General features: G+C 42.2%; 1 protein-coding gene across 12 annotated transcripts in view; it reads left to right on the forward strand.

The window, feature by feature from the left end:
• Positions 1–19329, forward strand: part of usp9 (ubiquitin specific peptidase 9) — a 41712-nt gene extending 22383 nt beyond the window's left edge. For 7 of the 12 annotated variants that reach the window (XM_082508297.1, XM_082508293.1, XM_082508304.1 and 4 more), the window contains 34 exons: positions 910–1043; positions 1138–1228; positions 1428–1541; positions 1651–1879; positions 2263–2358; positions 2501–2712; positions 2928–3168; positions 3356–3505; positions 3701–3821; positions 3949–4079; positions 4598–4876; positions 4991–5116; positions 5439–5576; positions 5756–5922; positions 6023–6131; positions 6223–6369; positions 6505–6651; positions 6781–6988; positions 7084–7304; positions 7611–7798; positions 8310–8483; positions 8572–8713; positions 9631–10387; positions 11593–11716; positions 11806–12031; positions 12150–12279; positions 12445–12630; positions 12927–13147; positions 13257–13345; positions 13436–13592; positions 13750–13962; positions 14517–14546; positions 15837–15935; positions 17199–19329. In XM_082508297.1, the coding sequence (XP_082364423.1) occupies positions 910–1043; positions 1138–1228; positions 1428–1541; positions 1651–1879; positions 2263–2358; positions 2501–2712; positions 2928–3168; positions 3356–3505; positions 3701–3821; positions 3949–4079; positions 4598–4876; positions 4991–5116; positions 5439–5576; positions 5756–5922; positions 6023–6131; positions 6223–6369; positions 6505–6651; positions 6781–6988; positions 7084–7304; positions 7611–7798; positions 8310–8483; positions 8572–8713; positions 9631–10387; positions 11593–11716; positions 11806–12031; positions 12150–12279; positions 12445–12630; positions 12927–13147; positions 13257–13345; positions 13436–13592; positions 13750–13962; positions 14517–14546; positions 15837–15935; positions 17199–17435 (6034 nt within the window). In that variant the 3' untranslated portion in view covers positions 17436–19329. The remainder of the gene's footprint in view (positions 1–909; positions 1044–1137; positions 1229–1427; positions 1542–1650; positions 1880–2262; positions 2359–2500; positions 2713–2927; positions 3169–3355; positions 3506–3700; positions 3822–3948; positions 4080–4597; positions 4877–4990; positions 5117–5438; positions 5577–5755; positions 5923–6022; positions 6132–6222; positions 6370–6504; positions 6652–6780; positions 6989–7083; positions 7305–7610; positions 7799–8309; positions 8484–8571; positions 8714–9630; positions 10388–11592; positions 11717–11805; positions 12032–12149; positions 12280–12444; positions 12631–12926; positions 13148–13256; positions 13346–13435; positions 13593–13749; positions 13963–14516; positions 14547–15836; positions 15936–17198) is intronic. The other 5 variants (XM_082508302.1, XM_082508294.1, XM_082508303.1 and 2 more) reach the window with 3 other exon arrangements.
• The last annotated feature ends 518 nt before the right edge of the window (positions 19330–19847 follow it).

The raw sequence follows: 19847 nt of genomic DNA on the forward strand, positions 1-19847 counted from the left end.
TTGAACAGAATCAGGGTAATCTCGGTATTTATGGTGACATTAATACATTCAGGGTGTGGTTGATTCTTTCAAAGCGGTTACTCAATGATGTAAAATGTAGTTATTTAATAGGTGAAGAACAGCCATCACTGGATAAACTCTAGTGTGTTTAATTTCTCTAGAGACGCTTGGTGGGAGTTTCTTGGTGGGAGCCATGGTGCATACACAGCATTTAATCTAGTAGTGAGTTGCACAGCTCAATGAAAGGTCCTTTGAGATGGAGCCCAGCTCTTCCTGATGCCTTTCAGCTCAAATCATTCAATGCAAAAATATCAGGGGTATTTCATGCCTTGGATCCACATGTCTCATTTATGTTAACATGTTTTTTCCCCCTTTTTTTAGTGTTATATATATTTTTTAAATGTTATATTTTTTTATGAATTCAAATTGATAATTGGTGTCATCACTGTACTGTTTTTTTTTTTTAAGTTGTTCTTATAAGACAATATAGCTGATGAGTATAATGGGATGGGGGAAAAGAAAAAATATTAAAATGATTTTTAAGTATCTGCTGATTCTCGCAGGACTCTTTATGGTTTATACTGGCTCTCAAAAGTACAGGTTTGCAGGCTTATTCATTTTTAGACCAAAACATTCTTGTGGAAATAAGGCATGAAATGGCCTTTATTGATATGACTTTCTTTGCTGGTTATTCTATAGCATACATACACACAGAGATGCAATAAAAGCTGCTTTATTTATGCCCCTAATACAGACATATGAGAAATCAGTCTTGCTATGTTTTCTCAATCACAGTTGTATCACTAAAAGTATGTAGATTCAATTTCAGGCTGGTCAACAGTCTTGTGTTTTTACTCACTGCTTTAAAACCGCCTATATCCACCAATCATCCTGCTGTTCTCTCTTCAGTCAAACTCAGAGAAGTCCCCATGTTTTTTACCGCCATGACCTGATCAACCAGCTGCAGCATAACCACGCACTGGTGACGCTTGTGGCTGAGAACCTCTCAGCCTACATGGAGACCATGAGGCAGTTGTCTAAAGGTACTTTGGTCAGACCAGATATGGTCCTCTATATTAGTTGTGTCAGTTGAATTGTGTACAACCTGCTGTGTGACTCAACATGTCTCTTTTTCAGAGGAACAAGCAGAGTTCGACCCACAGACAGTTAGACCAGGAAGCCGCTATAGCCATGTCCAGGAAGTCCAGGAAAGGCTCAACTTCCTGAGGTACATTACATTGGGCATTGCATAGTTAAATATATAAAATGTAGTAGTAAAGTAGTACTCCTTGGAGGGAAAAAGAAAGAAACAAGGTAGGATCCTGTGTAAAAATGTGCAAATATGATACAAGTCCACATATTGCGTCAACATCACTCTGACCTTCTGGCCACCAGGGTCCATTTAAATTTAAATTTGTATGTACCAGGTTTCTGCTAAAAGATGGCCAGCTGTGGCTGTGTGCCCCGCAGGCCAAGCAGATCTGGAAGTGTCTGGCTGAGAACGCAGTGTTTCTCTGTGACCGTGAGGCTTGCTTTAAATGGTATGGCTCTATTTCTCCTTGCCTATGGCATAATTAGTTTCTTAATTGAAATTTGATAATCACAAAGTATGCTTTCTGAACGATGTGTTTCTTTCCCATCACTTAATAGGTACTCCAAACTGATGGGTGACGAGCCAGATCTGGACCCAGACATCAATAAGGACTTCTTTGAGAACAATGTTTTGCAGTTGGATCCCTCTCTGCTGACAGAGAATGGGATGAAGTGCTTTGAGAGGTTCTTCAAGGCTGTCAACTGCAGGGAGGGGAAATTGGTAGCAAAGCGCAGGGCCTACATGATGGATGACCTGGAACTAATAGGCTTGGACTATCTCTGGAGGGTGAGGAGAGAAGTTGCAACAGGCACACATGAACATTTTATTTTTCTTTAACATTTATTTTTTAAGGTCATGAGAATTTGATTTAGGAGAAAAAAAATTGTACCTTGAAGATTGTAATCACGTTCTCTTTTTTTTTTCACCTTTCTTGCCACTTTAGTGCCCCAGAGCTAAGATGTCTAACTTACAAATTCTCTGTTTAGGTGCTTTAATAAAGATTTACTGTGCATGCTCTGCAGCTTTGAAGCTTCACACAACTACCTGATGTTTGGGTTGTTAATGTTTTCACATGGCCTTTAAAGATGAGGCTGCTGTGCACTTATCTCAGACATCCACACACATGAATGTATTAAAGACTGACTTGCAGCTCTTCTGTTTTCTCCCAGGTGGTGATTCAAGGAAGTGACGACATTGCAAACCGAGCCATAGACCTGCTGAAAGAAATCTATACCAATCTGGGACCAAAACTACAAGTTAACCAGGTACTGTGACTTCTCTCAGTTAGAGAAACTGTTTCATCTGCTGTTCCAAATTGTTAGTTCGCATGTGTCAGTTAACAAATGTACTATATACATTAGTAATATCGAAGTCTTTGACCATTTTTTTTCTTGTCTCCCCTTTTAGGTTGAAATTCACGAAGACTTCATTCAGTCATGTTTTGACCGCCTGAAGGCATCCTACGACACCCTTTGTGTGTTAGATGGAGATAAAGACAGCATTAACTGTGCCCGTCAGGAGGCCATCCGCATGGTACGAGTTCTCACTGTGCTTAAGGAGTACATCAATGAGTGTGACAGTGACTATCATGAAGAGAGGACTATACTGCCCATGTCAAGGTACTGTCGCAATTACATCATTGATTCAGTTATCATAAATGCCCATATCTCATTTGTCGAATGTCATCCGATTGACAAATAAAAACATGAGACATGAAAACAAAACTACAGCACAAACATTTTGCAACATTTCTCTTCATGAGATAAGTAAGGTGTTGACATTACTTTTACTATATTTCAGTTATTTGAACCTCTTTACTCTTTTCTTCTTGCAGAGCTTTCCGTGGGAAGCATATCACATTGATTGTACGTTTCCCCAACCAAGGTCGACAGGTGGATGATTTGGATATCTGGTCACACACAAATGACACAATTGGCTCGGTTCGGCGTGGTATTCTAAACAGGATAAAAGCAAATGCTGCCCATACCAAGATCGAGCTCTTTATTGGTGGAGAGGTTGTTGATCCAGCTGACGACAGGAAGCTGATTGGACAGCTCAATTTGAAGGACAAAACGGTGAGAGAGTGATATTCTGTTGGACTGACAAAAGAATCACTCTGATGAAGCTGCTGTACTGTGATTATTTTTTTTGTACTAATATATTTATTTTTGCTCTTTATTAATAATGCATTAACGCTGCCTATACCAATATTAAGACTTTGAAATAAAAATGTTTCCTTGCACGGTAACTGTTTTTATACAGCTTATCACAGCCAAGCTGACCCAGGTGAGTGCCAATATGCCCTCGAGTCCAGACAGCTCATCTGACTCATCCACTGGCTCTCCTGGTAACCACGGTAACCACTACAGTGATGGCCCCAACCCTGAGGTGGAGAGCTGTCTTCCGGGTGTGGTAAGTAAAGTGAATAGATTCTGCATAAGCTGCACATGCAGTTTCCATGTTCCATATATATTCCATATACTTGTACAGCACTAACAAGTGCTAGTTGATAGTTAATCAGACCCCTCTAAATATGATGCAGTAATGCAATTATGTGCTGCTCAGTATGTAAGCAGACGTACTGTAACACCCTCTGCTCTCTTTTAGATTATGTCGCTGCATCTGCGCTACATTTCCTTCCTGTGGCAAGTGGCCGACCTGGGGTGTAACCTTAACATGCCCCTGCTTAGAGATGGAGCTCGAGATCTCATGAAACTCATGCCCCCGGGTATTACACACACCTGTGCTCACAATATTACACACCTAGGTTGCTTGGTGATAATGTACTCCTATGCTAATGCACACAGACGGTGTTATTTTAAGTGGTCTTGTTTGTGCGGTTTCTTTGTCCTTAGATAACACTACAGTGGAGAATCTGAGAGCTGTTTGTCTGGACCATGCCAAGCTTGGTGAGAACAGCCTGAGTCCTTCTCTGGACTCACGCTTCTTTGGCCCCTCACCCTCACAAGTGCTCTACCTCATTGAGGTGAGTGTCATTGTGCCCTGCCTTGTTATACATTGTGTTCCCTTTTATCTATATACCCTTCATTATCAGATTTGCATAATGTATGCTGCTGTACATTGACCAGCAGTGGAACAACCCCAATGGCACCTGTAATTTTATAGTGTAATCTGTATTTAATAGGAATATTACACAGGAGTGAGTTTTGTTAGGGTTTTTTTTTTTTTTCCCAGCCCTCATTATGTTTTTAAAGAACTTTTTTTCCTCCACTAATAGGGCATGCAGTCACTGCCTATGGGGAGTTGACAAGCAAGGGAGAAAAATGAAATAAACATACATTGGATGAATATGATTTTTGCTGAGAATGTGTTTTTAAAAATGAGTTTGCTGAAGCTGCCATGCTGGTTGTTTCATCCAGATTAAACTTTCAGTCCCAACAATTGACAAAGGCTGTGGGGTGTGGCTTTTGAACCTGTTTGATTCTTGGATGTGGGGCGTGCTAGAAAAATGTAAGATTGATTTTTTTCTTGTGTGCGTTCCAGGTTGTGTATGCTTTGCTGATGCCAGCCAGTGCCACTCTGGGCGAGGATGCCAGCGACTTCCAGTATAATTTCTTGAAAAGCGGTGGTCTGCCCCTGGTTTTAAGCATGCTCACCAGAAACAACTTCCTCCCATCTGCTGACATGGAGACACGGCGTGGAGCTTACCTCAATGCGCTCAAGATCGCCAAGCTCCTCCTGACTGCAGTAGGCTTTGGACACGTGAAGGCTGTTGCTGAGGCCTGCCAGCCTAATGCAGAGGGAAATATTCCTGTCTCTCCGGTTAGGTCACACTCATGATGCACACATAGACAAACCTGTATTACTTGTTTGACACTAGCACATATGCTTGCCATACTCTTACGTGCCTGCTTCTTTCTCAACACCTCTCTGCAGATAAATCAGGCTACTCATGACCAGGCACTGGTCCTCCAGAGTGCCCTGCAAAACATCCCCAACCCTGCCTCAGAATGCATGCTACGAAATGTAGCCATTCGCTTGGCCCAGCAGATTTCTGATGAGGTAAATTTTAGTGAGATAAGTTAAAGGAACTGATTTCTTTAAATTGTTTTTTGTTTGGTTTTTTAGGGAGGTCACGGTATCTTACCTTTTAAAAATAAAAAAATAAAATAAATAATTATTTTTTATGATAAAGGCAAATGTGTTTATAAGCATTAAAAGGGCTGCGATTAAGGGCTGACATAAGTAGGTTGATATATAGTTATAATTATTATATGTTGATATGAAAAGCATAAAATATATTCAAGCAAACACTGGATGAGTAGACCCATTTGAGCTATTATGTCTGTAACAGTAGATTTTCTGGAACTGTTTTTTTCACTAGAATTTCTTCCAGGCATCGAAGTACATCCCGGACATTTGTGTGATCCGTGCTATACAGAAAATTGTGTGGGCATCAGGCTGTGGTACAGTGCAGCTTGTTTTCAGTTCCAATGAGGAAATCAGCAAAATCTATGAGAAGGTAAAAATGACTCTGAATGCTGATGTGTTTTGTTGACTGTGTTCCAGCAGCACTTTAAACTGTCTGCCATCAGGTGTTTGATGTATGAGGAAAGAATGCTAAAGCTTGATCAGCAAAAGTCTAAATCTATATGAGGTTTTGATCAGCCTGGTGACCTTTATCTGTCTTTGTTTTTGTAGACGAATGCAGCAAAGGAACCAGATGGAGAGGATGAGCAGGTGTGCTGTGAGGCCCTGGAGGTGATGACACTGTGTTTTGCCCTCATGCCCACAGCTCTGGACACACTCAGTAAAGAGAAGGCGTGGCAGACCTTCATCATAGACTTGCTGCTACACTGCCACAGCAAGTAAGGATACCAGTTTGCATTCTAGCCACCTTCTGAGGCATGAGATTTAAGCTTTGGGTGGGGGAGACATGATGCTGATTTTGAAATCTGTTTTCAACAGATCGGTGCGGCAAATGGCCCAGGAGCAGTTCTTCCTTATGGCAACTAGGTGCTGTATGGGCCATCGACCCCTTCTCTTTTTTATCACCCTCCTCTTTACTGTACTAGGGGTGAGTGGCTATATTTCTTTTGTATTTTAATACCATAACATCACTGCAGTCCACACAACAGAATCCTAACTTAATCCATGTCTGTTTCTAGAGTACGGCCAAAGAGCGAGCCAAGCATGCTGGGGACTACTTCACGTTGCTCAGACACTTATTAAACTATGCCTACAATAGCAACATCAACCTGCCAAACGCTGAGGTGCTGCTCAACAATGAGATCGACTGGCTGAAACGAATACGGGTAAAAGAGCCTTTTAATCATTGTTAATGATTTGTTTTAGCTGTGCAAAATGTGTAAGGAATCATAATATATGCTGTTGTTCAACTAGTTATTTAAGGCAGAAGTGAGGCTGTACTGTATGTTTTCATTTGCCAGGACGAAGTGAAGAGGACAGGGGAAACTGGAGTGGAGGAGACGATCTTGGAGGGCCACCTTGGAGTCACCAAAGAGCTGCTTGCCTTCCAAACCCCAGAGAAGAAGTATTACATCGGCTGCGAGAAGGGAGGAGCAAACCTCATTAAGGTGAAACACACATTCATGAAAACAGTGCTACTATAATGAGAATATGTCCATCCTGTATTTTTCTTGTTTCACATAACATCACTAAGAAACCATATCTTCTTCTTCTCCTTTTTTTCCTGCTTGATTTAGGAGCTGATTGATGACTTCATCTTCCCAGCATCTAATGTTTACCTGCAGTACATGAAGACTGGCGAGTTCCCCACAGAGCAGGCCATCCCAGTGTGCAGCACTCCTGCTTCCATCAATGCTGGTTTTGAGCTCCTCGTGGCGCTGGCTGTTGGCTGTGTCCGCAACTTGAAACAGATAGTTGACACTCTGACTGACATGTACTATTTAGGTATGGAGATTGCTTTGGCTTTAGAGATGACGCCGCCCAAGCAGCTTGTAAATTACAGTATACATGAGGGTGTTTTTACTTTGTTCTCCATCTAGGTTGTGAGACGCTGACAGAGTGGGAGTACTTGCCTCCAGTGGGGCCACGGCCCAACAAAGGATTTGTAGGTCTGAAGAACGCTGGGGCCACTTGTTACATGAACTCTGTCATTCAGCAGCTATACATGATCCCTCCTATCCGCAATGGCATCCTTGCCATTGAGGGCACGGGGACCGATGTGGATGATGACATGTCGGGGGATGAGAAGCAGGAGAATGAGGTACAGTGAGAGTTTGTGTTGCAAGAGATTTAGTCCCAGTTTTCATCCTTTATCAGCATCCAGTGACTGACAGACTGGCCAACTATAAGCATGGAGGTCATGTAGGTAGAGCTTGGAGCTGAGGGCAGCATAATTACAAGACCAAATAGCAAATCACTTCACACAGTGACTTTCCCTCCCAGTTGTCATTTAGCTGCTATGATTTGTTTTCCCAACTAAACAGCAGCAGTTAAAAACGATAAACAATTTTAGATTTAATGACACATGTGGATATCAATATTTCACCTGCGTATTTTGTTTCCACAGAGCAATGTAGATCCTCGTGATGAGGTGTTCAGCTATCATCACCAGTTTGATGACAAACCTTCCAGTAAGTCAGAAGACAGGAAAGAGTACAACATCGGGGTCCTGCGTCACCTGCAGGTCATCTTTGGCCACCTGGCTGCATCCAGACTGCAGTACTACGTCCCTAGGGGATTCTGGAAACAGTTCAGGTATTGCAAAGACTCATTTGTTTTGAGCATCAGCAGTTTGCCTAGTTACCTGTTCCTGAAGTCTAGCGGGCTCTTATACCAAATGTTCTCGTCCTTGCGAATGGGGGATTCCAGAAGTTATGTCAGATCTCCTGCCACAGGCGGCATTTTTGTGTTGTTTTCAGCCAGCCGTGGGTACCACAGCGGTTGAGTTGAAGACGCAGTCTATGATCATGTCCGTTTTTACCACAATGTCAATGCCACATCAATATAGAAGCTTAGTGTGTCCCAGATTATACAGTTATTCTGAAAAGAAAAAGATGTCGAAAGGGGGGAAAAAGAAACTTGTTGATTTCTTTGCTTCCAGCTTCAACGTCTTTTACTCCTACACCAGCGTCGAAGTTGATGTTGTATCTGAGTGCCTGTGCCCTCAGCACTGCTATAAATGCTTTCAGAGCTGTGGTGGTGTCAATGTTTGCTAGCAAGGCGACCAACGTAGCAACCATAATGTATCCGTGTCTTCCTGTTTTAGGTTATGGGGTGAGCCAGTTAACTTGAGGGAACAGCATGATGCACTGGAGTTTTTCAACTCTTTGGTGGACAGTTTAGACGAGGCTTTAAAAGCACTGGGCCACCCTGCCATGCTCAGTAAGGTGCTGGGAGGATCTTTTGCTGACCAGAAAATCTGTCAAGGATGCCCACACAGGTAAGTACACATACTTTGTGTTTGGTGACTGAATATAGGCAGCAGTTTAAGACACTGTATACTTAACCCACAAAAAATGTGTTGTCAGATATGAGTGTGAAGAGTCGTTCACAACACTCAATGTAGACATCAGAAACCATCAGAACCTGTTGGACTCAATGGAGCAGTATGTAAAAGGAGATCTGCTGGAAGGAGCAAACGCCTACCACTGTGAGAAGTGTAACAAAAAGGTGAGAAGTTGGTGTCCTTCTGTTTAGTATGTGATGCTTGTAACTAGGGGTGGGGGGAAAAATCGATACTGTGTAGTATCGTGATATTTTGTTTGCTAATAATGTATCGATACAGGGACAGCAGAAATCGATATCTTGTTACAAAAAAGGTTTTTGTGGACTGGAACTGCTCTGACTTCAGAGCATGTTAATCCTTTTTCTAAGCAAGAATCCTGACACTGTCCAAATGTGTTTAACTTTTTTTTTGGCAGCAATAAACATGACAGTGTACTTATTTTAATTTAAGACATGTTTTATTTTAATTAAGTTTAAAACTTTTTTATTTAATGTAAAATTATATTTTGTTTTAATTTACTTTCAAATTCTTCAGTTGCTGAAGGGGCTGCATAGTTTTCATATTGCATAGTTCAGAATAGCTATAATAGTACCAGATGGTTGCATTCAGTTAAGTTGGACTAGACTGTAATACAAACCGTTCAGTTTGTCAACAATAAAACTGACTGAAATGAGAGAAAGACTGAGTGTGAGACTTTGATATTAGATAAAATGAATATTGAAAACGTTTACCTTTATGTACAGAATCTGAATATCGCAAAATATTTTTAAAAATTGCAATAATATCGTATCGTGAGTTAAATATTGTGATAATATCATATTGTGAGTTAAATATTGTGATAGTATCGTGAGTTAAATATTGTGATAATATCATATCGTGGGATGTATGGTGATTCCCACCTCTACTTGTAACTGCTCATGGGAAATTCACGCCAACTTTTACCATCATTTTCACACTGAATCTAAACAAACTTTGTTGTCCTCTGTTTAACTTCTCACCAGTTCCCTTTTCCTCACCTGTTTTTATGCTTTTTGCTTTAAAGGAGCCGTAGATAATCTGTGATGCTTGTTCTCCCTGTCAGGTGGACACAGTGAAACGTCTGCTGATCAAGAAGCTGCCTCCTGTCCTCGCTATCCAGCTGAAGCGCTTCGACTACGACTGGGAGAGGGAGTGTGCCATCAAGTTTAATGACTATTTTGAGTTCCCTAGGGAGCTCGACATGGAGCCGTACACGGTAGCAGGTGTGGCCAAGCTAGAAGGCGACGACGTAAATCCGGAAAACCAGGTTATCCAACAGAATGAGCCCTCTGAACCGACGCCACCAGGCAGCTCCAAGTATCGCCTGGTGGGAGTGCTGGTCCACTCAGGCCAGGCCAGTGGCGGACACTACTATTCGTATATAATCCAGAGGAATGGGGGTGATGGTGAGAAGAACCGCTGGTATAAATTTGATGATGGTGATGTGACTGAGTGCAAGATGGACGATGAGGAGGAAATGAAGAACCAGTGCTTTGGAGGGGAATACATGGGCGAGGTTTTTGATCATATGATGAAAAGGATGTCGTACAGGAGGCAGAAACGCTGGTGGAATGCCTACATCCTGTTCTACGAACGTATGGACTCAATGGACAAGGACAGCGAGCTTGTCAAATACATCTCGGACTTGAATATCTCCTCCACTAAGCCGCATCAGGTCAAGATGCCTGGTGTTATCGAGTGCAGCGTCCGCAAACAGAACGTCCAATTCATGCACAACCGAATGCAATACAGCCTGGAATATTTCCAGTTCATTAAGAAACTTCTGACCTGTAACAGTGTCTATTTAAACCCTCCTCCAGGTATGCATCAGTTTTGTGTGTGCGGGTAAATTCAGAGCTAACTCTTTGGATCCGAAAAAACGAATGACTCTTTTTAGCTAGAGTTTAGTTTAGTGCTAGTTTCTTTTTGCTTTATGTTTGCTCAGACCTTTTGAGACATGGTTCCAATACTGGAAACATTAACTGTAGCAGATGTTTACAAAGCCATCTGCTGCCAGATGTAATGCTGGTAAATCAAGGTTGCAAACACCAGCTAATATAGCTGTGTTTGATCATTTTATTAATCAAGGTAAGGTCCATGTAATCTGGAAAGCCTCTTAAGAGAGGGAGACCTGAACAAGATGGCAATGAAAACAGGCAATCGATAAAATGATACCAGCGAGAATAAAATAAACAATACTCAGATAAGACAGTCCAACCATCCACTCATGTTGACAGGTTGTATGAAAAATAATAGCATATATTTCATTACTGATGCACAGATTGTGTTGTTCCTCCAGTAATGGCCGTGCTCTTAAATTCCCCCTGAAACCTACTTTGATCTTTTTGATTAATTCCTCATTGTATCTGATCTGTGGGTTTCAAAGCTTCTCTCTTAAAGATACAGCTACTGCCAAAAATATTTGTATCACTAATCTATGCCTAAAAAAAAATTATATGTATATATTATATCTCACTCAACTCAATGTTATAAATAAAATTCTCATGGAGGGGAAAAAAAAATTGATGTTTAGTAGGTCAGCACAGACTGCTTAATACTGCACTACCTCTGTGTTAGGCATTACAAAGCTCTGATGCATTATTATTTGAACCAGAGCCCAGTGATGCCATAACCCCAAAAACACAGAATTTGTTCTGATCATAAGAAAATAAGAAAACAGTGTCAGTTTAGGTAGTTTCACATTTTATCTGAGCTTGCTCTGAGCCTTTAAGCTGCTGCCTCATTTTGTGAGCCGACAACTTCCCATCTGCTGTTTCATTATGTGCATTTCATGTTTCATCTAACTCCAAACAAAGGAAATGTCTGTTTGCTATTTACACACTCCAGTGGAGTTGCATATTTCACTTCCTTTGTGTGTTTCTTAGCCAGCTCTGTTGATGTGCAGTAGTTACTTTAAGGAGAAGTAGTTGCGTGAAGCCTTAGTTGCATGTTTAAGCATTGAAGAATTAGCTGCAGTTACATGGAATATTTTCTTTGTTTTGGTAACCGCTACTCTTTCTTTTAGGACAAGACCACCTTTTGCCAGAGGCAGAGGAGATTGCTATGATAAGTGCTCAGCTGGCTGCTAGGTTTCTCTTCAGCACAGGTTTTCACACCAAGAAAGTAGTACGGGGTCCTGCCAGTGACTGGTGAGCCTTGCTGTTTCTTTTTTCCTTTTTTTCCCCCCTCAAGTGTTCCTGCCCTTGTTTACACATGTTTATCTTGTTTTCCCCTCTAGGTATGATGCCCTTTGCATCCTGCTGAGACACAGTAAGAATGTACGCTACTGGTTTGCACACAACGTTCTGTTTGCTTATCCTAACCGGTTCTCTGAGTACCTGCTTGAGTGCCCGAGCGCTGAGGTCCGTGGGGCATTTGCCAAGCTCATTGTCTTCATCGCTCACTTCTCCCTGCAAGATGGCCCCTGCCCCTCCCCCACTGCCTCGCCTGGACCCTCAGCTCAGGTTGGTGCCAGGCTTACATCTGGGCACTGGAAAAAGGACTTTAATTCGCTCTGTCTGGCCTCACATGTTAACACGATGCCTTTGATGGACTCCAACTGATTTCATGTTTGTGTTTTAGGGCTGTGATAACCTCAGTCTAAGTGACCACTTATTGAGAGCTGTCCTCAACCTGCTCAGACGAGAAGTTTCTGAGCACGGCCGTCATCTGCAGCAGTACTTCAACCTCTTTGTCATGTACGCCAATCTGGGTAAGGAGCGCACAGAGATTGTTAAGCTTTTATGTACATTTGTTCCTCAATGAATTCTACAAAATTTTATGTAAATTATAATTCAGTTCTTTAATAATTAAAGTTATTTGGTGCTTGGAATGCTTTTACTTTCTTCTGACCTGTCATTACTCCTGCCACATGCAGGCCTGGCTGAAAAGACGCAACTGCTGAAGCTGAATGTTCCTGCCACGTTCATGTTGGTCGCTCTGGACGAGGGGCCTGGCCCTCCAATTAAGTATCAGTATGCTGAACTGGGCAAGCTCTACACTGTCGTCTCTCAGCTGGTTCGCTGTTGTGATGTCTCTTCACGCATGCAGTCCTCCATCAATGGTGAGTTGTTGGGGTTCCCCCCCCCCCCCCCCCCCCCCCCTTCTCCTTTTAGGCACTTGTATGAGCTCAGTTAAAGTGAACAAGTGATTGTGTGAAAAGGGTTAGTGAGAGCCCAGTGAGGATTTTCATCCTTGCTCAGGATCTAGTGACTGACAAACAGCCACTCTGAGCCTCTGTGCTGTGTAGGCACAGCTTGGAGCTGAGGGCTCTCAAAGATGATGAATGAGGGACTTTGCTAATATCCGCCTGCATTTGTAGGATAGTCCATCTTAACTTTTGTTTTGTATTTCCTGCAGGTAATCCCCCTCTTCCTAACCCATATGGGGACACCAACCTGACGGCTCCAGTGATGCCTGTGCAGCAGCTGGTGGCAGAGATCCTGTTTGTGAGGACGAGCTACGTGAAGAAGATCATTGAGGACTGCAGCAACTCTGAAGAGACAGTGAAGCTGCTTCGCTTCAGCTGTTGGGAGAACCCTCAGTTCTCCTCCACTGTGCTCAGTGAGCTGCTCTGGCAGGTAAACATCTAATGCTTCTTCAGAGCAACATGATATTCAGAACTCCATAGGTTTCTTACTTATAAACGTCTACAAGTGCTTGTAATTAGACTGTACACATTGTCTGCAGGTGGCATACTCGTACACCTATGAGCTGAGGCCTTACCTGGACTTGCTGCTACAAATCCTGCTCATCGAGGACTCCTGGCAAACACACAGGTCAGACTTGATTGCTGAGTGCAGAAAGTTACAGTTTTTAAACTTGAACGTGGTTTTAAATTTCTCCTTTGCTTCTTTTTGTGTGTGTAGGATTCACAATGCGCTGAAGGGCATTCCCGATGACAGAGATGGGCTTTTTGACACCATCCAGCGCTCCAAGAACCACTATCAGAAACGAGCTTATCAGTGCATTAAGTGCATGGTGGCCCTTTTCAGCAACTGCTCTGTGGCTTACCAGATCTTACAGGTAAACAGGCTGTCTCTCTTTAACTAATGCAGACCAAAGTAAGCACTAAGTAACATAACAACAAGAAAGAGGTATATTGATGTGCTTTGGCATGTGAAAAGACTGGAAGCTTTAAAACATTTAAACGTTTGTTACATTTCTGTGCTTGTCTGTACAGAGTAACGGTGACCTGAAGCGAAAGTGGACGTGGGCAGTGGAGTGGCTGGGCGATGAGCTGGAAAGGAGGCCATACACAGGAAATCCACAGTACACCTACAACAACTGGTCACCTCCTGTTCAGAGCAACGAGACCTCCAACGGATATTTCCTGGAGCGCTCTCACAGTGCACGTATGACACTGGCCAAGGCCTGTGAGCTCTGTCCCGAGGAGGTAATACCATTAACCTTGTACTGTACACACCCACAGATTCTCTTTAACACTATCTTGCAGTCTTAGGGAGAGGTAACAGAAAAAATATTGTAAGACTGAGGCTGAATGTGAATGTGTATCACATCACTTCAACACAAATAGCCCAAATGAATGGTCTAACATGACCAGCATTTAACATGTGGATATGTATGAGTACTAACACGGCGATTAATCGAATATTAAGCCGATCAGAAAATTTGTAATTTACCATTTTCTCTACCTCTTGTAGTTACGCACGAAATGTGTTGTGTATTTTTAGCTTTGTATCCTGATTTTTTTTTTAAACATACAGAGAGTAAATTATCTGGAATCTAAGTGCTCAGCTAAAAGAAACTGAGCTTGATTAAAGTACAGCTTACCATGTTTGACTCTGTGTTGTTTACATGGCTGCAGTTCACAATACACACAGATATGATTGTGTTGTTTTCACTTAAAATGCGTTACTTGTATATATTTTTTTATGAATGGAAAATCCAGTCAAATGACACACTTCTCCTGTAATATTCCATACACAGCTCAAGTGTACTCAGGGAAGCCCAGGGAAGGTCAGTATTCCAGGCACCACGACATAAAAGAAGGAAGTGAGACAAAACCTACCAAAAGAATCAGCAGAGAAACAACAGTTTTAGCTTCCATCACATTTAACACTAGTTTAAATCGAATTGCACAGCTTTGAGTTTCTTGTAGATTAGTCAGAGGCTTGAAACACTATGACGATGAGCCTTTTGCATGTATTTTCAATATAAATGTCATGTAAATAATTTAGGATGTGCAGTTAGAGTAAACTACTCCAATTTTGTACATGTCCACTCTGCGTAGGTAAAGCAGATTGTGAGCGTACATGATATTTTATTTAAAAAAATAAATAAATAAATCATTTCTTGGCTGTTCAAGTAAAAGGCAAGGTGTACTGGCCACTGGTGAGATATGAGATGCTATGTAGTGTAACTAAGCATGAGAAGTCATGTTACGCAGCTGCACACAGTGAACAGATCTTTGTTCTCTTCCTGTCCTGTTGCCCAGTCTCAGCAGCACTGACATAGCCAGTCTTCAATCTCAGTCTAGTGCTCTTTTGCCAGTTTTTGCTTCCTCCCCAACTTGCAGTGTGGTACGGCCAGCCACCTGCATCTCCTAGCCTCAGCTGTACTTGAGCATTCAATGCTAGTTACAGTATTTTAACTGTTAAGCCGTTGTGCTTTTTTAGCCGCTGTTTTGCAGATTTGTACATTTCTAGATCTCAAAGGTTGCACATTACTCTTAAAGGCGTAAGCAGCCCCTAATGTGAAGCTGTCAGTTTTGTTATTTGGATCAAATCAAAAGCCAGAACTTATCATATTCATAGTATTAAGTTTTAATCTGTGACAAAATAATGAACAAAAGCTAAATTGAAAAGTTTATAAACTCGTGATGTTTCAGATAGCTTTCAGGTCCTGTCCGTTACATCATGTTGTAATGTTGATGTGTACTTGACCTTGCCTCAGAGATAAGACTGTAAAACGATGAGGCTGATGTTATTCGATATAGCATGATAAAAGTACAAATGCCAATGAGCCTTGTCCTTTAAAAACGACGCACTGAAATTGCCTCCACAGTAGAGGTTCATGTGCACCTTCTGTTAGCTCCATTTTTTCATGCTCTCAGCTGTAGACGCCACCCACACACATAATTCAATCTCCTAAACCTTATTTACTTGACAACACAGTAGGAAGTTTGACTTTCCCACACAAGCTACTCTCTGATGTCAGACTATTATACTTTGTTCAAATAGATGAGCACATTTCCAGTTTTTGTCTTGATATGTGATTACAAACATATATTCATCTCTTTTATTCTAGGAGCCAGATGAACAGGAAGCACCCGATGATCAGGACTCCTCCCCACCTGAGGATACGTCTCTGTACCCACATTCTCCCGGAACAACCCAGTTTCAGCAGGTAGTGTCTCAGAGGACAGCTTACTGCCCATTCCCATCAAAGGATGTTCTATCTTTCTAAATCATAACATGTGAGGAAAAGAACTTGCAATAGAAAGCAGCCTAAGCTTTTAGCAGCATAACTAAGAGAGTATCCAGCTCTTTACTAAAGAAAAAAGGATAATCTTACAGTACAGTTCAAGTATTTGTCTCCCATACTCAAACTGGGAGCTCGGTCCACAGCAGAGGGGCCTGCTAGCTGAACATGGGGTTTCTGAACTTTGGTGTGTGAGAGGAAAGACTTTAAGATGAATTCTGGATTTAACAGGGACACAGAAATATGACATCTCCTAGTTTCTGTTTGCCAACAACTTTTGCTTAACTGGAAACTTTTCAGGGAGGGGTTACGACACCTGATTTTACAAAAATAAATAAATAAATCCATCCCAGAAGTGCGGAGCTTGTGAAGTGTTTTTTCAGTGTCACTCTGAGACAGGATGTTCTCGAGTTTTCATATTGCACAGGTAAAAGAACGCAGTCTTAGACAGTGGTTTCCATCCCCGTAGCGAGTCTTGTATTATCTGTTAATGATGCTGGTAACCATGGTGAAAAGTGTTTTTTCCTGAGTATTATTTCGTGCCCAAGCACTCACACAATCAGTGACTCAGGTTTGTCAGTTTGTGATAATGCTGTACTGCAGACAACTTTGTGTCCTTCCCCGAGTACAAACTGTACTTGAGTTCATCCCTTTACACTGATTTTGGCACGTTTTGTCTGTGTATTCAGTAATTTACCACACCAGGCTCATTTCTTTCATCAGAAACACTTCATCCGTCTTTGAGGTCAAGTGCAAGTAAAATGTAGACAGGAAGCGGCATGTGGCTTCACCTTGAGTGACTCTGTGGCTGTCAGGGCATTTATCCCTACTGAAGACATACATTACTAGTCATAGATGGGGATTTTTTTAAAATTTTTTATAGGTTCTGCTTCGTGAAAGGCAGGGTAATTTCCTGTTTAGTGCATTTACAGCAAGCAAACACGGACTAAAAACAATCTGTGGTGCACATGTTGACTGTAGTGAAGAAATGTGGCTCTGATGTTTTTGCTGATTCAGCAGCAGAGGTGAGGTCTGTCAGTTTAGATTAGTTTGGAGTTATTGGCCCCAGCAGCGTTGCACGTGCATAAAACACGTGGCTGTGGATGCAATTAAAGCATGTCATGTTTTCATTTGAGTGCATTTCTTATATGATGTGCTGATTTTTCTCCACGCTCTCCCCCCGAACAGAACAACCACCCTCACGGGCAGCCGTACACCGGGCCTGCTGCTCAGCACATGAACAACCCCCAGCGCCCCGGTCCGGCCTCCGCTCCGACTCCAGCCCCGACCCAGACTTCCGCCCCCGCCCCTGCCCCCGGTACCACTCCAGGAACAGGCCCGCGAGCACAAGAGAACTGGGAGGGCACAGAGGAGGTCGCTCCCGCCCCCACCTCCACCCCAGCGCCCGCCCCGCCTAAGGAGTAACCTCCCCCTCCCTTCCTCTGCTGTGCCTCGAGCCTCCATCGTCCCACTCTCTCCTCTCGCCGGGTCCCACCTTTCTCTTTCTCTCTCTCTGGCCCCAGGGCAGGGTAGAGCCTGGCCACTTCTCTCTCCACTGTCCCCACTCCCCCCGACAGCCTGCGGGAGACGCTCTCCCCTGACCTGAGGCCGCCTGACTGTGTGACAGGGGCCCGTTCTCGGCTGCAGAGGCGAGGGAGTGGACAAGAGTTCTAATAACGAAAAAAACAAATTTACCTGGAGCTGACGATGCTGATGCGCTTGTCTACACGACGAAAAGGTGTACATAGTATGTTAATGTTTTTGACTGTTCAGATTCCCCAGTAGCATAACTCTGTGTGGTTTGCTGTTGGGAGATGTTGCAGATGTTATGAAAAACAAAATGGATATTATAAATAATAAAAATTCCCCCCCAGAAAAAAAAACTGTAAGAAGACAACAACTCCTTTGTTTTATCACCCATGCTCAGCAGTAAAACTTTGTTCTGCCATCGGACGGTTTCTGGTCATTCACCTGTAGAAGGACGCATTGTTATCATCATAATTATATTCTTCTTAAGCTCCTTGGCAACCTTACGACCCACGCCAAATCAACCCCCGAGCTGTGGTTGGGTTTTACTGCGAGACGTGGAATGGTTGGGTGGACTTTAATGGTGTTTGGTTGATGTGAAACAGCATTGATGCAACATTGCTCTGAAACTCATTGCCTTTCTCTCACTTTTGTCTTTTTTTTTCTTTTTTTCTTTTTTTTTTTTGGTTCTGGTAATTAATTCAATCCTTTCTGAAGCTCTAGTTAATATGCTGTAACATTTAGCATGGCTTCTCACCAGAATAGTGTAGCCCATGGGAAGACTTGTGATCATAACAACCTAAAAGCTGTTCTTAATCCACATCTCCAGAGGGGTGTTGTTTCCCTTTAGGTTGTCTTTTTTTTCTACTCATCTACCCTGTCTACAAAGAGGGCGATACTTTTTTTGTTTTTTTGGAACCAATGTATGAATAAGTGGCTTTTCAATTGCACATTATAATCCTCCAACTTCACATTTGGCAGTCAGTTTCGGTGGGTTAGACAACTTTAGCTTTCATCTATAGGAAAATGAACACATATGCAACAGAACTGCTGTACTGGGCTTTCTGGTGTATAATAGACTGTGTGGTTTGCTTCTGTCTCTTCAATAGAGCCTAGTCGTAGACAGACTTTGTTGCCCATCGGCCTCCTTTCTGCCGTGGAGCTGGTCAGGTTTGGCATCTGGCTGCGGTTTGGGATGATGTGACTGATCCTGAGCAGCAGCGAGCACCCACCCCACCTAACCCCACCCATCCCCACCTTTGAGAGTAGGTCCCACAGCAGGGTTTTACCGTAAGAATAGCGGCTGGTTAGTCATGTTGCAACTTGAGCTAACTTGTGATTATGTAGGAGTAAAGGTAAACATCAGTAAATACTGTATTTAATTGGTAACTTGAATGCGTGTAATTTTCTTTTTTTTATTCATTTTTTTTTCTTTTATTTTGTCAAAAACATACCAAATACTCCTGCAAATGAAAATATTCTGCCCACCGTATTATATTTAAATATTTTGCTCTTATTTTATAGAATTTATTTTGTTGTATTTCACTAAAAAAATAGAATTTGATTTAAGAGGAACATTTTTGTCCTTGTGTTATTTTTAAAGAAGATATTTGACTGTACAGAGTTCTGCGCCCTGTTTTTTGCCGACTTTTGTTTTGGCCATGGTGTGACGTTGAATTCTGGAGCTACAGTCGCGATGTGGACTTTCACTTTGTGAGGTTTTTTGTGCACAGAAATATAACAAAAAAAAAAAAGCATTGCGCCCTTAGCAAATAAAGAACATGGAATCTTGCCTGCGTGTCATTTTTAAGCGTTGGACAGTTCAGAAGATACTTGACTTGTTTTCGATTCTGCATGAACTGTTCTGTTGAGCGATTGGTTAATTGATAAATGTACATCAATTTGTCCCTGGACGGGTCTCCACTAAATGGAATCCACCACTAATAAATTACAGCTGTGGTGCTCCTGCTTTGATGGCCAAAACCTGACTGCTGTGAAAATGTCTCAAATCTCTGTCTATCAGAGACACTCACACTCATTTCCTGAACTGCACATCCTCAATTCCTCCCCTTCCCCTTTGGTACCTCCCACCGAAGATGCGAGGTAGCAGCCATGTAGTAAAATGAGACTTTTTTTCCTTTTACAATGTCAATTAAATATGTTTGACTAAAAACTAAACTGTTTAACAAAACTTAATAAAAAAAGACTAGCTCTTCAAACAACTGCCACAAACAACTTGTGTGTGCAGTGTGACTTTTACTGAATCTGTGCCTTAATAAAGGCCCAACTTCAAGGGAGTCATACTTTGAA

The sequence above is a fragment of the Aulonocara stuartgranti genome, assembly GCF_965226115.1.
Source record: "Aulonocara stuartgranti genome assembly, chromosome: 16".
NCBI lineage: Eukaryota > Metazoa > Chordata > Actinopteri > Cichliformes > Cichlidae > Aulonocara > Aulonocara stuartgranti.